General features: G+C 40.3%; 1 protein-coding gene across 1 annotated transcript in view; it reads right to left on the bottom strand.

Annotated features, from left to right (window-relative positions):
- Nucleotides 1-16,361, bottom strand: part of LOC134865237 (protein sidekick-1-like) — a 215,319-nt gene that overhangs the window by 35,616 nt on the left and 163,342 nt on the right. Inside the window, 7 exon segments of the mRNA XM_063884715.1 lie at nucleotides 2,114-2,264; nucleotides 4,853-4,965; nucleotides 5,278-5,399; nucleotides 8,392-8,583; nucleotides 9,767-9,865; nucleotides 10,779-10,974; nucleotides 16,054-16,169. Coding sequence (XP_063740785.1) covers nucleotides 2,114-2,264; nucleotides 4,853-4,965; nucleotides 5,278-5,399; nucleotides 8,392-8,583; nucleotides 9,767-9,865; nucleotides 10,779-10,974; nucleotides 16,054-16,169 — 989 coding nt within the window.

Raw genomic sequence — 16,361 nt, 5'->3', positions numbered from 1 at the left:
ACAAACATTGAGATAAGTTTACCAACTCAAACTCATATTAGATTAAAAATAAACTTATATCTGCTTATAACATATCTGCAATTAAAGGATTATTTTCCAGAGAGACTTCTTAAAATATTGTGCACCTTGTTCCACAATGGCTTAATAAAGGAGTACCAGTGTGCCAATCCTGAACTGTGCAAGTATCTTATAATGTGTCAGCACTTGGCCACCCAGCGCTGTCACTGAGCTTGGTGAATTTAATTAATTTTGACTCTGATTGATGGAAGAAGTACTAACCATAAAGAGGAAAAGCTGAAAGGATGATTGAACGAGAAACCAATTTAGGGAAAAGTGTGATTAATAAAATGATAATTTGGTGAACACACAGCACCTTGTTGCTTAAGGAATACATGTGACACAGTTCACCCACATGGAGTGATACCCTTAGTGTGTTTATGAAAAATGCAATGAACATGGAGAAAACCATAACATCACACACACACAACTGAAACACACATAAATCATATCCATTAAATACTGCACACAATTCAGGTGCAAAAAGAGACAGAGTGCAGAGAGGAAGTCAAAGATATACTCTCTAACAAAGGCTTGGTGCAGAAACAGATCAGTCTGTTTATAGGTCTAACATAATACCTTATGTAAAGCATTTCAATTGTTCGATTTTTGGCAGAAAGTGTCAAGACTACCAGAGCAACGCTTACTTACTAAACCAGTGAAAAAAAACAAAGCCCAGAAAAAAATGGTTAAATGTGAATTAACCAAAGCTCTACTAATTTGTCACAAAGGTGAGATAATGTCGGAACCGCATAGCTGATGTAAAAAATGGCTTTTTAAGGGCCTTAGAACATTATAATACACTCCTAAAGTCACTATGTGAACTTTGGTACCCTGAAGTGGAAGCATCACACAAAGACCCAAAATAGAGTTGGGTGAAACTATCAAGTTTATTTCCCCCCAATGTGATAGTGAGACACACAAACACACACTCACAAGTGAGAAAGCATTAGGTAGCGCTAAAGGATATGGTTATTTATGTGACATGTCTAACTTTAAAGTACTTCCTAAAACCCTTTTACAGTGTTCTCCCCTTTAACATCCCATCTTCTGATCTTTCGCTCTCTGTCATCCTCTTTTACTTCCTTCCAATCTAATTTCCTGTCACCCTCCCTCCTTCTCCTGTCCGTACTTTTTCTCTGTCACCTTTTCCCCCCTTCTCTGCCGGTGAACTATCATGTCCTTATGCGTGATAGGCTCCAGCACCTAATTCAGTACCCTAAAATCATGAACAGAGTTCAGAAGTTTAGTTTGCTCAGAGCAGGTTTTTCCATACAGGTTTTAAGCAAACATTTTACAGTGGTAGCTCTCTGCTGCGCTGCGGATAAGGATGTGGAACACTTTAAATACCCCAGTGATTTAGCTCAGCTTAGCATTTAGGAGCCATAATACAGAATGTCACATTAGCTTTATTACCCTTAATATGCAGCTTAGAATAATAGCCTTAGCTAAAACCATTGTGATAGTTCCATTACAGCAGAAAATCTAGCATAGCTCAGGCTGAGCGCAAACATGTAGGTAAAATCCCATTAGCATTCTGCACAGGTAGCCCATAGCGCCTCAGTGTCTGTGTCTGATTTGACAGGCTCTTTTTCTCATTCCAACTCTTAAATGGAAAATACTCTGCTCTCCATTTATGTTATAATAGAAGATGGGATGGGGGAGGGAAAGAGAAGGACAAAGAGCAAGGAAAAGGAGCGCAAAAGAAAAGACAGTAAGGAGAAAATTATATTGCAGTTTGTGCTGCTAGCAGTCCAAGCGGTGAATGGAAAATGTGACAGATTAGCATTAGCACTGATAACAAGGAGAAACACTGATTATGGGCTGTCAGCCAATCAACCTGTTCAGCCCGGCTGCTGGTTGGTGCATATATACGTACACATGCATGTATATAAAAAAGATTCACACTTATATTCAGACCGAAGAAACACAAAGGCAATACCCAGCAGTAAAAAAAAAAGCATAATTTGAATGATTATAAAGAGGCAGAGAGATTTAAGTGCTTTACAGTGGAAAGTGTGTATGTGCTCTTGTGTGTGTGTGTGTGCTTCAGTACCTTCCAGTTGAAGCGCAGACTGGTCTGTGTGGCAGACAGTAGGGTGAGGTTGGATGGGTGTGTGTCAGGGGCATCTTGGAGGGTTTGAATCAGCCTGGAGGGGGCACTCATGTTACTGGAGCCGACAATGTTCACCTGCCGCATCCTGAACCTGGTGAGAACAGAGAGCTGGAGGTTAAAGGGGCACTCCACTAGATTTACACAGCAAGTTCACTTCATTTGTCATGTGGAGTACTACTCAGCCTGAGAAAATGGTTGTATGATGTCTATCACTGCACCCAAGGGTGTCCTCCAAAGTTTGAAAAAATCTTGATGATGAATTAATTTGGAGGCTTTTTAACTCCTATGTGTCCAAGTGTTGATAATAGAGATTATATTGAGCTGCCTTTTGGGTAAATAGGATCCAAAGTATGACGCAATATTCATTTGCTTAATTCGCTTAATTCGATTCAAGTATGGCATCTTTTTAAACATTAGCATAACATGTAGGCCTAAAGTTGGACATTGGGATAAGGTTTGGTTTTTTTTTTTGGTTTTGATTTTTGTTAGGTGAGCGGTTGGTGTGTAATATTTTTTATTGATTAAAGGTCTCTATATTTCAACAATATATTGTAGGGCCATATCTATACAAAACCTGTCTGTGAAGTGTTTTGCTCAAAATACCAAACAGATCACCCATTGTAGCATGCCTCATACCCCTCTATTTCAGCCCTGTTCCTGAAGTGCTGATTCTGTGACTGTCACTTTAAATTTGAGCTGAGCTGAAGCTGGCCACGCCCCTTTGGAGCATCACGATCTCTCTGTCTGAAGAGAGAAGTTTCTAATGGAGATACTCAACTGAACGCTGCCGTGATTAAACCCTATATTATGTTCAAAAGCACATCAAGCATTATTTCTGAAACTCTTCTACCCCCGTTTTTAGAGATGTGGGTAAGGAGGAAAAGAGAGAAGGTTGTATTTTCTGTCACTTTGTGAGTCTCCTTACACACCGGGGACACATATTTATGTATAAAAGGGGACCTTTAAGAAGTGTTACTGTAGACACAGTTTCAAGAGTTTCCTGATACACACCATGGACCCATAGGGTAATGTGCTCAATATCAGATGACAACACAACCAGACTTCAAAGCACTGGTGCAAAAAATGTTTAAGATTTTACTTTTCAGTAAGGGCATTTGGGATATTTGGGGTTATTTATTAAACACCTACAACATATTTTACTGGATGGCATCCTTCAGCTGGAATTCTCCTCCAGAGGATTTCTGAAAAGGCCGCTGGCAATTCATAAGATGTCTGAGGATGCCAAACATTCAGTCAGAAAAAAAGAGGCACACGCACGCACGCACAAAGGCTGAACCATGTGTCTTATTTTATACATTTAAAGCTTCTATTGAAGTTTTGGAATGAAGCTCCAATCTCTGTGGTCATTTTTTGTGATGTCATCATCCTAAAATATATTTTTTTAAATCCTCAAATTAAAACTATAATTTGAATAAATGATTCATTGTATTGAATGAGTTAGTATTTTTATTTTATTTTAATGAATACAACTTAACAGTGCGCTTCCCTTTTGGTGCATCCTACAGTAGGGCAACAAGTTTGTTGGTTGAAATAGAAATGTGTTTTTTAAAAGGCTGAGCACCAACAGATAATATTTGAAGCACAATATTTCATTAGAGGCAGCCGTTGTGTTTAATTTATTGGAAATGATTGGATCACATGACTTGGAAACAATTCTTCACTACTGGAACCGGGAGTGAACAGAATGAATAAAAAATGCCGTGTCACATTCAAATAGTTTTGTAGAAATCCAATGTCAATGTCATAAGTACAACATTGAATCTTCTTCCTGTTCACTAAAACCACAAGGGAGTATTTATCAATGTCTTACTTCTAAATGCAACCACGCTTCAGTGTGTTTGTGTGTGTGCATGTGTGTGTGTGTGTGTGTGTGTGTGTGTGTGTGTGTGTGTGTGATAAAACGTGTGGGAGTTCAGAGTGCATGACAGAGACTACATCTATGAGTTCTGGTCCCTGTATGGGGAGACTGAGAACACGGTGTAAGAAGGATCTTAAGGCGGGGATATGAAACACAGACAAGTGCATCACTTCATCTAATGTCCCAATGGTGTCGCCTGTGACAACATAATCCCTGTGAGTGTGCAACGTGTAAACACACACATCGCGATCCCATTACAGATGAAGGCAACGATACAGAGAGAGACTGAAACATACAGGAAATAAATACAGAGATTGATAAAAAAAAGAGAGTAAGAGAAGAGGAGGAAGTGTTACTGCTGTTCAGAGTGCAGATAGATCACGTTTCTAAACTTCAGGCTCCCCACGGCCCTTGAGCAGGGATTAAAGTCACTCTTATCTCCTCCCTTTCCTATTCTCCTTGTCTCTTCTCCCCTTTAATGCTCTCTGCTGCCCTTCCCACCTTTCTTTTCCCCTGCCCTCATCCTTCTCCTCCCCTTCCCTTCCCTCTAGCTAGTTGCGGGAGGGTAATAAGGATCTGCATGCAGCAGCTGTGAAGGTGCTGACAAACAGAAAAGTCTCAGATGAAACTGTCTCTCTGTGTGTCTGTGTGATTTATCTAACTTCACCTGAGTCTTGCAATACTGCAGAAACTGGCAGAGAGTGAGATGTGTGTGAGTGAGTTTGTGCGGGTGTGTGTGTATATGCACGTGGCAGCATTTGTCTATGTTCTTGTACAGGCTGTGTGTGTTTGCTGCTAACCTGTACTTGGTGAATGGAGTGAGGTTTGGAATCTCCAGATTGTCTGCATCTGGCCAGTTGTCTTTCTGGTAGACAACAGTCCAGTTTTCCTCGTTTCCATCTTCCTTAACAGTCTGTTCACAAAGAATATTGTATGTTACAAAAAATGGTGGCACAGTAATTATGTATTTTTGCAGGCTGGCCAGAATGTTAGAAAAAAGTGGTCCCTCAACAACAAAAAAGTCTTGATAACGTAAAGTAGTCTTTTTAAGTCACTTCCTTAAGCAAGTGTTAACCACAGACCACAAATGTGTTAAAAACCATTGACTTTGAGAAAAAGGGAACTGGAATTGGTAAAATGCTAACTCATTACCATGTTTCAGGACTTACGCATTTCCAGCCGAGTGTTAGAAAAAGTGCAGAAACACTAACAAGGACACACGCACCTGGCCTTCTACGATCCATCGTGATATGCCGGTCTTGCCATCAGCACCAGGGCGGAACCGAAGTGTTGCTGTGCGAGGGCTGATGTTGGAGATGACTAAGTTAGATGGTTCACCAGGAAGTTCTGCAGATAGAAAACAAACAGATTACTGATTTACTCAAAGCTACAAAGAACTACATGGAATAGTGCTATCACGCAGCTAGAACTTGCAGGTCACTTTTCTCCACATGCATTATGCATTTCATGTATTCTTACAGGTATGCACAACACTTTTGGACAAAAACCTGCAGGATTTTGCACTCATAATGCTGTTATTTGTGATGTGTTAACAGTGGACTGCTGGTACTGCTGCAACGAGGTGCATTAAGCATTCAGTTGTAAACACAAAGGTTTTGTACAAGCATGGAAGGACTGCAGCATCACAGCATGGAACACTATTTCAAACGGACCAATCAAAAGCAATGAAGAAGAAAAATGATGTTTTAAGAAAGACAGTTCAATGTAGGGACAAAAATAGGCCAAAACTCATATAAATAAAACTGCAATGGCCCACAGTAAACACCTGCAATAAAAATGGATAATTGGAGGAGAAAAATCATGTATATAATATAATACGATATTATACAATATAAAGGCTTTAAGTTACAATGAGCCAAGAAAATGCTTCCACTTTTTAAAAGTGTCTATATATCGTTGCTTGCCCATGAAAATGATAATAAGAGATTTATTACCAGAGAAAAATGTCAATTCTACGTAAGCACTGGCACTTATGCTACAGCTGAAAAGCTCTCTTGGTCAGAGCGAATTAATACATATTTCCAAGGTCAACAATACAGAGCGATAAATCTGACCACCAGTCGCGGCGAGGGGTGAATTAAATGCACAGTTCACTAAAATACATCTAAGGCTTGTAAATATTTGAGTAGGCAGCTGGGCTCACAAATGATGTTAAATGATTTGTTTTCCAACATTGATCTTCATGGCAATAGTGAGTGACAGCTAGGAAACGTGTAAAGTGGCTGACCACTGGTGGCAGCCTGAATGACACAACCACTCTGGAAAGAACAGAGAAGCTGAAAACACATGAGGGTTTGGCTTAGAAACCCCATCAATCCAAAATGTTTTGTCCATTTGAAGATGCATCTGATTGACGGACTGTAATTTTTGTTCCAAACCAAACACATCTCAAGTATAACAACATCCACACAAAGCTGACAGAATGCTCTTTTTATCTCTTCCAGTTCCCATCCTCCCACAAAGAAATGTTATTAAAATGCAGAAAACATCAACTTCTAAAAACCGTGTTCAGAGTATCAATAAATAGAAGAAAAATAATTGAAAATTGAGTTATTCAACTTTAAGTACAAAGAAAATGATGGTGGCATTATTGATGCATATTGTTCCTTTGCATGTGCTGCTAAACATCATTGACTGAAAGTTTGAATGGTTGCTTTTGTCCCATTCACGCTGAGAGCTGAACTCTATTTGGTCAACCACAAGCAGCCCGGAGGACTGTGATTATTCTACATTATTTCTCCTGGGTGGTGAGTTCTTCTTTTATTGTAAACCATTGTAAATCAAAGAGGAATAATAATATGTTTTGTATGCACTCTTCAACCAGAACTAAATATTCCAATAAAAGGTTTACAACTCCACCTTTCAAATGCCACACACAATTTACAGCTGGCTCTGAATGGACTTACTCCCTGACAGCTCGGCATCGGTCAGGCAGGCAGCACATTTGACGACTGCTCTAGAGTGTGGGCTTGAATCCTGTTTTTTATTTTGAAATGTTGTCAAAACAAATGTAAAACACGACAGCTTGTTTCTGTTAATGAGATTTGCATAATCAGGAATCATCACACTCCACTTTGCTCTAAATGATCTCACTCATCACAAGACCGAGCACTTCACACCCTCTTTCCAACCACTCCTCTTCGCCGTGTAGTTTGAGTGGTAAGTGGTGTGATCGGCTGTAATCCATCCAATCCTGCTGCAGCATCACAAGCATCACATTTGCTGAACATGGCAGAATAAAGATGTAAAGCCAATGCGTTCAATCAAGGCCGTTTGCTGTATGACGCCACTACACTGAAGGCATCAGAAAGATTACATAGAATCTTTACTTTTTTTTTGTATATTAAAAAGAACATATAACACCACCCTTGGTCAGTTATTATGGAAACCATTGAATATTTATTCTGGATAGAAAGAGGAACATATGTGCAACAAAAGACAAATTATAGATATCAGCCACTATTGCTCTGTAAGTGCATGCATCAAACTTATAAAGGGTTATAATGTGGAAATGTTGATATCAGCTGCCTTGCTTAGATGAATGACAAAATACTCTCTCTCCATGAATACATGAATAAATAAACAAGACAAGAATCTATGCTCGGTGGATCTCTCTCTCTCTGCTCATTCTTTAGTTCTTTTTCCTAATATCCAGTCCTCCGTCTTTCCTTCAGTCTTTTGCTTTCATGAATTAATGAATAACTTCTGAATCTAAGAAATGTCTGTATCTATCTTGCTTTCACTTTTTCTGCTTTTATTCATAAATTAGTAATCAGAAAATGTTAGGACAAAAAACTCAGCTGCACGCCCAGAGTTGTTCTTTCATTTTCCTCCTCTTCCTCTCAGTCAATTTCTGAGGGACTAGGTTCTTCTGTTCTTAAGATATGCATTTTCCTCTGTTCTTTCCTTGTTATGTTTCTCTATCCACTCTTGCTTCTCCAGCCCTGCTCTTTGATTGTCTCTTGCCCTCTCTCTCCCATCTCCGAATTGCAATTTGCAGTTAATCAGCACTAATAACGAGTGTAACTTGGCCTATGTCCAGTCATGCAAACTCATCAAGAACACAAGCATGGCGTGCACATGGACCCACACATTAAACCACACACTAAAACGTTCTCTGAGAAGCTGTAAATGACTGACTTATATGTGTGACTGTGCATGTGAAAGTGTGTGTTGCTTGTGTGGGTGATGAGTCATGGATGCACAGTAACAGCCACTTATCAGCCTGAGGAAAGACAATGGCATCCAAAGAGCTCATCATTCATATTTACTCTGCTACATGAGCACCAGAGAAAATCTGAGGCTGTGTTTATTGTACCTGGTGGGACTCCAGTGGAGATGGTGGACGATGTGACCACGCCCCGTCCTGCGGCGGTGAGCGCTGCCACCTGTAGTGTGTACAGTGTGGTGGAGGTGAGGCCGGTCAGCTGGTATTGCAGGGTGGAGTTTGAAAGTGAACGCTCCTCCCGACTCGACTCTACACCGGGCACTTCCCACCACAATACGTAGCCTGCAGAGTGTAGAGCGCACACTGGGTTAATAAAGGTGAACATAGACATGAGTGGACATGTGTGCACACAAACAGATGCACAAACACACACACTATACGCATAATGAGAGGTTCAGAGCCAAAAGGAGGAAGAGAGTGAGGGAGGGGTAACTACAGACAAAATCCCCGTCTGTCCGTACGCATCTCGACAGTCATGCATCACACTCCACCACTTTCAATTATGTGTGTGTGTGTGTGTGTGTGTGTGTGTGTGTGTGTGTGTGTGTGTGTGTGTGTGTGTGTGTGTGTGTGTGTGTGTGTGTGTGTGTGTGTGTGTGTGTGTGTGTGTGTGATGCCACTTGTAGGTAAAGCCCTGGAGAGGGTGAATGGTCCCTCATCCATCTCTGTGCTCACCTGGAGCTGGATGAAAAGCAGGTTGAGTAGAAAAGAGTAAATGTGGAAGGTGACCTTCATTAAATAACTGTTTCACCCCCCCCCCCCCCCTCCCCCCCTTACACACAATGTGAAAGCGATCTGTAAAGCCATTGCATCCTGATGCTGCTAGACTGTAATGTTGTTGTGTAGGTGCCTGATGAATGTCCGGCATGGTGCGGCCTCGTCAACAACACATACGCAATGTAGTGTAATCGCATAATTCACAGCACCATTCTCTGAACAGCAATGGATGAGCTGAGGCGAAATACAAGGAAAAAGTGCCTTAAGCTTTGTGATGCGCCACACAAACAACACCCTGGGTGTTAGGAAGCGTGGGATGAGGGCATGTAGGAGATAATGTGAGAAGACAAGCTGCAGAGAGAGGGGATTAGTCGATGATGAATCAGTTGTACAAACACAGTGTCAGAGACGGGGGGAGTCCGTGGACGCCAGACACTAAATAAAAGACTAAGTGAAGAATTCTGAAGAAACTATAAAAGTTTTAGGCTTGCTTGCTCACTGTTGCCTCAAGGGGATGGTTGACGCTTTTTCAGTTAAATTTGTTGTTTTTGGTCCACCTGTGAAGAATCCTTTTTAATTGGAAACGCTGGGCACGTAATGTCTTATCATTGTGCTTTCTACTTTCTGGCAAGAACATACTACCTTAATTTAAGCTCATTTCACCACAGCTGTTAGCAAGACTGGAAATAATGTCTTAAAATTAAAGTTTCTTGATTGTTGGGGAAATCATGAGTGAAAATGCTTTTACCGGTGATGATGCCGTTCTTATCTTCAGGCTCTGCCCAGCTGACTCTGAGTGACGTGTCCAGGATTTCAGTGAAGCTCAGGTGACGAACAGGTCCAGGGGCTGGAAAAATCATACATCAGATTTAATTAGTAATATTTGAATAACTCACCAGTGCTGTTTTAGGAAATCATGCCTCCACACAAACCCATTGTATATGCAGCCCATTATTTGCTGCCCTTCAACTTCACACACAACCTCCTAATCACGTCAGCATTGACGAGCACGCACACACATGCAGTGAGGTGCACGCATGCCTGTCGTTTCTCATTTCATGTAAGGCTCTGTAACCACTCTCCCTGCAGAGCGATTAAGCTATTCATCTGAGACATTCAATAACACTCACACACATACACACACAAAATGCTATCATCAAGCAAGAATTACACCCACCGTTAACCCTGAAACCCGCCCAGCACCCAATCAATACCAGTCCATGGCGCTGTGAGAGTTTGTGCATGTGTGTTTGTGTGTGTGTGTGTGTGTGTGTGTGTGTGTGTGTGTGTGTACACATTGCTTCTAATATCCCTTTCCCGCTCGATAATTGCTGGTTGGTAATAATTGGTTGTCGGCCTGGCTATAGGCTATTGTGTTTACTTGATGTTGCGACTGTGTGAATGTGTACTTGCAACTGGGAGTGGCAGCTATTATGTTTATCCATGGAACAGTAGGCTATAAATACCAGTATGCCCGAAAACATAGAAATGAATTCCCTTTAAAAAGACACAGTCGAAAAAAAGGGAGGGGGGCAAAGATTCAAAAGTAGACTAAAGAAAGTATGAGCCTGAGAGAAAACATTGTGTTCACAGCTGTGACTCACACTGGCAGAAAACAGCTGGACTGAACGCAGGGCAAATCAAAACACTTTCATTATTATTCACAGGCTGATAGCGTTCTTTGTGTTCTGGCTTCATTCACATTGAAGCATGTGTGGGTGTGTGTGGGTGTGTTTTTTTATGTGTGTATGTGTACTCACTGTCCTCGTGTGTCTGCAGCAGAGTGGGGGAGCTACTGGGGCCGTCTCCAGGTGTTGTGAAGCAGAGGGTGGAGCCAAAGTACCAGGTGAATTTTTTCAGTCCGCTCACTAATCCCGTGTGGCGAGAACCGGGGTAGTCCGGGGTGATGGTTACCACAATAACTTCCTCTGGAGACTTCTCCGGCCACACCAGCAGCTGTGTCAAGTGAGAAAGATGGTCAGTGTTGTCGTCTAGATCAGTAGCTCAGTCTGTAGGGACTTGTCTCTGGACGCTGGTTCAGGTCCCAATCAGATGTGTCTTTGAGCAATGCACCAAATCCACAACTGCTCCCTAGCGCTATAAAACATGCTCTGACAATGCTCCATAAAAATGATGCATGTGTTTTTGCATGTGTGTATTCAGACCTCATGTGTATAGCTCCTGTGCATGTGTGTATTTGTATTGTGTATTTTCATACTAACAGAGTTAAATTCCTCCTGTGAGGTGAATACAGTGGCTTCTTCTTCCTTAGGAATCCACCAGTTATGCATGTGTTGTATATATTGCAGCTGTTACATACACATGGGTTAAATGTTTATTTTTTGGAATAGTCTTTTCAACACTGGGTGGTGTTTGTGTGCAGGGAGGCAAAAAGGTAAGGTGGGAATCGATAGGAAAAGCATCTAAACACCTGGAAGTGATAGGAAGTGATTGTATGAACACCGGTTTATGACCATGTTGCCATTCACACTTGTTGTTTTTAATATTATTAGAATAAATAGCTTGCGTGCTACATAAGTTGTGTGTAATTAGTTCACATTTAGGTTGCATTGGTCATTAGTATAATTCCTTCTTTTTTGTTAAGAGTATTAGCTTGAGGCTACCAGATCTGAATGTTGTTATTCAGGCTGCGTTTATGAGACAAAACTTTGTCGCACAGTAAGAGCTATGGTGGATCTCGAGCTGATTCCCAAAGGTTTTCTGTCATTAAAGTTTAAAATAGCCCAATGCTATTTACACATTTTCAAAATGACAAAACAATAGTCATGTTTCATTTCCCCTAAAAGCTTTCTGCGCTCCAAATATATTAAAATATAAGCATTTATTTACGTTTGAATTTAGCACTTTACATAAATTCCTGCCTAGAGGCCATTATCAGTCATAACGGCATCTGAATTTTGATTATTAGTATGACACAAAGCCTAATGAAAAGTAAATTTGCCTGTATTTTGAGTCTTGATTCATATTCAGAACCACATTAGTTTGGTTTGCATTATTGCTTTATACACAAAAACAAACAGGGGAAAGCATACACTTACATATTCATAATGAGAGATAAGCCATGGGCAAAACTGTGATGTGGCTCCATATTCCTAGTTCCTAGTTAAACAATAACTAGCTAAGTGAAGTTTTCATCAGAATAATTCAGAGCAATGGGTTAGAGGTAAGTAAAAGAGCTGTTTGTACAAAAGCTGCATTTAATTATAGAATTCAACATGTCTCTTTAATGGCACACTGTTGGTTAGACATTTACATTCATTAGCAGTGCGTTGCCGTCGGGACGCAAAGCTAATCTTCTGTGTGTTTTGGAAAACACTGACCTGTATGCACATTGTCTGAGTACGGTGTGTTCTCTGCTTAGCAAACACCACCACTGTCCATTCTGTTGTCTTACATCTTCACTGTGTTATAAACTATGTCCTCTTTGATCTGGTTTTATTCTCTGCACAGCAAATGATGTAACAGAACAGTAACCAACACTGTTGATTAGACAACAGGCCTGTTTCTGTATGCAGTATTACTGATGGCATACAGTGCGTGACCCACACTCATTCTCTCAGCGCTGTCCTTGTACGGCATGAATTCTTATTATCACAAGGGCAGTGATGTGCGAAAACTTGTATGTGAGGTCAATCTTCACTTTGATGAATAATACAAAAAACTGGATGAGATTCAGTTGTCCTTACTGAATATTATTACAGCACGAATCTGGATGGAACATCTACTGCTGCATAGGTTAACCAAGACAGCGATATATCAACACATAGTTAAAGTACATTTACTGAGCTTTGTGCAGTATTTCCTATACGGAAAAACATGTGTAATCACGCTGACAGGAAAGAGGCAAAACAATGTGCTGGGTAACCTTTGGTCCAGACTATTAACCATGAGCGTTTGACACATCATCCTGTCTTCATCTCATCCTAACCTTCAGACAGGCGCCTCTCATAAAGCATGCAAAGTGTTTATGACTTTCACGCTTCTCAAAATACCAAACCACAACCATCAGAAACCTAACCTTCCTCAAAGTCTTTTAGTGCCAAGCTTCACGGAAGTTTCAAAACACAGATCGATAGTCTTCTTATGGGCAAAAACAAAAGCGTTACGATTCCATTTCTATACCTATTTATACAACGCCTGTTTTGTCATTACATTTTCTAGGATCTTTTTTTATGCACGGTTTTAAACATTTATTGCCGATTGGCTCTTAATAACTTTTTATATGCCATTCATCTTTTTAATAACCTGATTAATGCTATGTATTTTATGCATATATTCATCATCACCACAATTGTTCTATAGTATTTCTGCACTGTTAAAAAAAAGTATCTGGACTAGTGTTTCATGTAGCTCTTAATTTAATTCCAGATATGGTCCCCGTTATAATATAATGTCCGACTGTGTATCTATTTACTGTAAAGATCTTTTAAATAAGTGATACAAAAACAAACGTATGTTGCTTTGGCTGTATCACTATTCACACTGCCTTTTATCTCCGCAATCTGAAATAACAGCCCAATCAGAAATAACGGGATCTCCTAACTCTTACCCAGAGAGAGTTAAGTGGCTGCTTTTTCTCCCTGCCTAAAGGGTGCCGCACTGCGAAGTCTGTCATGGTAAAAGAAGGATTTGAATTGTGCTTTATTATCAGTACAGTTTGGGTGCATTAAGAGTGTGCACCTGATGCTATTCCTCGTTCAAAGGTTGCTGGGATGATTGGGTCTGCTGTTGAGATAGGAACGTGTGACTTTATGGACCTGATTGCAATGGGAACCCAAGTGTGCTGAAGAACACAGAACAACACAAATTGATCTTTCTGCTGCCACATGGGGTACCTCATGTAGATTGCAGAATTCTTTATAAAGTGTTCCATATACTGAGCTGGTTAGTGCTTATTTTTTCTGCATATACTGTATATTTCTGCACAATTTGCTGTCAATGCATCTTTTCCTAAAGATGAGAATTCAAATGCAATCCCATTAAATTGGCAATCCGGAAGATTTTCATTTAAATAAATGTCTGTTAAGTCAATATCCATCTTCCAATGAGGTTACACAATAGTGATGCAAATATTGCAAAATGTATTTGCTGTATTATGAACTGGGTATCTGTGGCTATATTCTCAGAAAGAAATGCTGCATTCAATTACTGCTAATGCAAACCAACATTTCCTTCTTTTGCAGCTTCACATAAAAAGCATTTAACTGGCCAATCGCGAGCTGACTTTTATTATTATATCTTTTATTATCACAGGAAATGCAATGTGTTTTTTATAGAACGTTTCACACTGACTGCTATAGATCATTAAAATGCATCTACTAAACAAGAAAAGTGTCATTTTATTTTTGCATTATTCATAGCGGATCAGTTTGAAATATTGCAGGAACAGCCAGTGGGCAGTTAGATAAGGAGCTGCAGGCAACAGGCTGCACACCTCCAACTTCTCAGAAAGGTAACCCCCACCTTCACCCCCACTAACTGCTACTTTCACTCTCTCTATGGCCAATTATTGCCTGACATCTTTTGCTGCCCCCCGTATTCTGAGACATGTATTGAACTTCATTTCCTGTTACCATCAGTAAAAGGGCTAAATTAACAAGGACTCAAATCGCAACTTTAATGTAAAACTCTTGCTCTGTTCTTCGTCAGGAAGTGGGTTTAGAGAGATGGATAGAAAGATAGATGGAAAGAGAAAAGTTAGTCAGAAAAATCAACTTGTCTTAAACTCCTCTCCACTACAACAGTAAAACTAAAATAAGTCATTTCAAGACAGCTTCAAGGACATGGAAAACACGTCAGAAGTGGCTCATTGGTTCCTCCGCCGGCAATACTTTTCTAGCTATATTATTAAGGGTATTGTACACAGTCAGTGATCTGTGGGGGGTGAGATGAGATGAGGATTTGCTTCATATCCTATTTTAATTAATATCATTATCTACTGTCCTCTAACCGGCACAACACACCAGACGAGGCACACCCACATGCAGCGCACCGAGAGGCTCCAGTGATTTTGAGTGGTAGTGCCTGGTATCCGGAGATGGCATCAAAAAGCCACATCAAACAGAAAGGAGGCCATATAGTATTTATCACCCAACAAAGACACAAACATCCACACGCACACAGACCCAGTGACGCGCAGAAAGAATGTGATGTGTTTCCTTTGTCATGTTAATCCGTTCCTTAGGGGTTGGTTGCCACAATAAAGTGAGGAATAAATCACCTACCAGAATTACTACATATAGATCACTCAAACTGTTCAATCCTTTCGCTCTCACCCTGCTCCCCATTATCCTGCTTCTTTATTATCATCTCATTTCTCCCCAGTCGCTCGCTCCTTTTTTCTCAACATGTTCACTTCGCTTTCCCTGTTTAATCCTTTCTCCTTTTCCTCTATCAGTCATTTTCATTTCTACCTGGAGCTGATCCCTCACTTGGCTGGGCTAAGCATTTGGGTAAACAAGAGCAAGGCAGTGCATTCTGGGAGATGCCCTATGAGTTGAAAGTACCCTATGAGGGGTTAATAAGGTTTTCCACAAAATGAACCCACACACCAGCACAGAGGCGAGGCTTTATTTTAGAAGCAGCTATCTCTATCTTAATTTAAACTGTGGAATTGATGAAAGTAGATTCAATTTTTTTTTAAATCTTCTGTAAAAAAGATCCAAGGATTAGAAGATTTGGAAATGAGAACTTATTATTAATAAAATACTGGCTCTTTACTTATCTGCTGCAATGCATATTTAATATCATTTTGATTTTAGTATCTGGGCAAGGGTTGTTTTTACTTTGAAGAAAATGATGATGAAGGATGATCAACCTTATGAGGACATTAGGCCTGCATTCATTTTTCTGTATCATTAACTCACAATTAAAATAATTACATTACTAATCAATCTCGCTATGTAATAAAGGTGAGGTGCTGCCCACATGAAAAAAAGGAATGGGTTTAAATACAGCTTCATGGTTAATGTTGTACCAGTGTGTTATAACATACACACAAATGCAGAGGCGTACCTTGTATCCCTGGTTGATGCCATTAATAAACTGCTGAGGCGGTGGGTTCCATGTGTAGCGGATGGTAGTCGAGTTTATAGCCAAAACTTCCACTTCCTGCGGAGGTGCTGTTGGAACTACACAAACACACACACAAACACACACACATTAAAATCAAGCTGCAATGCATCCACCACAGGGAACTAGATGATTGTTTAGATACGTTGGAAAAATATACAGTAAGAAACTTGGAGAACCTCAGCTGCAGAAGTACAACAGGGTTTTCAGGGTTATGTTTTTACTTTAAAAAAAGTGGTGGTTCAAAATAT

The sequence above is a fragment of the Eleginops maclovinus genome, chromosome 5, assembly GCF_036324505.1.
Source record: "Eleginops maclovinus isolate JMC-PN-2008 ecotype Puerto Natales chromosome 5, JC_Emac_rtc_rv5, whole genome shotgun sequence".
Taxonomy (NCBI): Eukaryota; Metazoa; Chordata; class Actinopteri; order Perciformes; family Eleginopidae; genus Eleginops; species Eleginops maclovinus.
The sequence above is the reverse complement of the archived record's forward strand: the minus strand, read 5'-3'. Positions and strand labels throughout refer to the sequence as shown.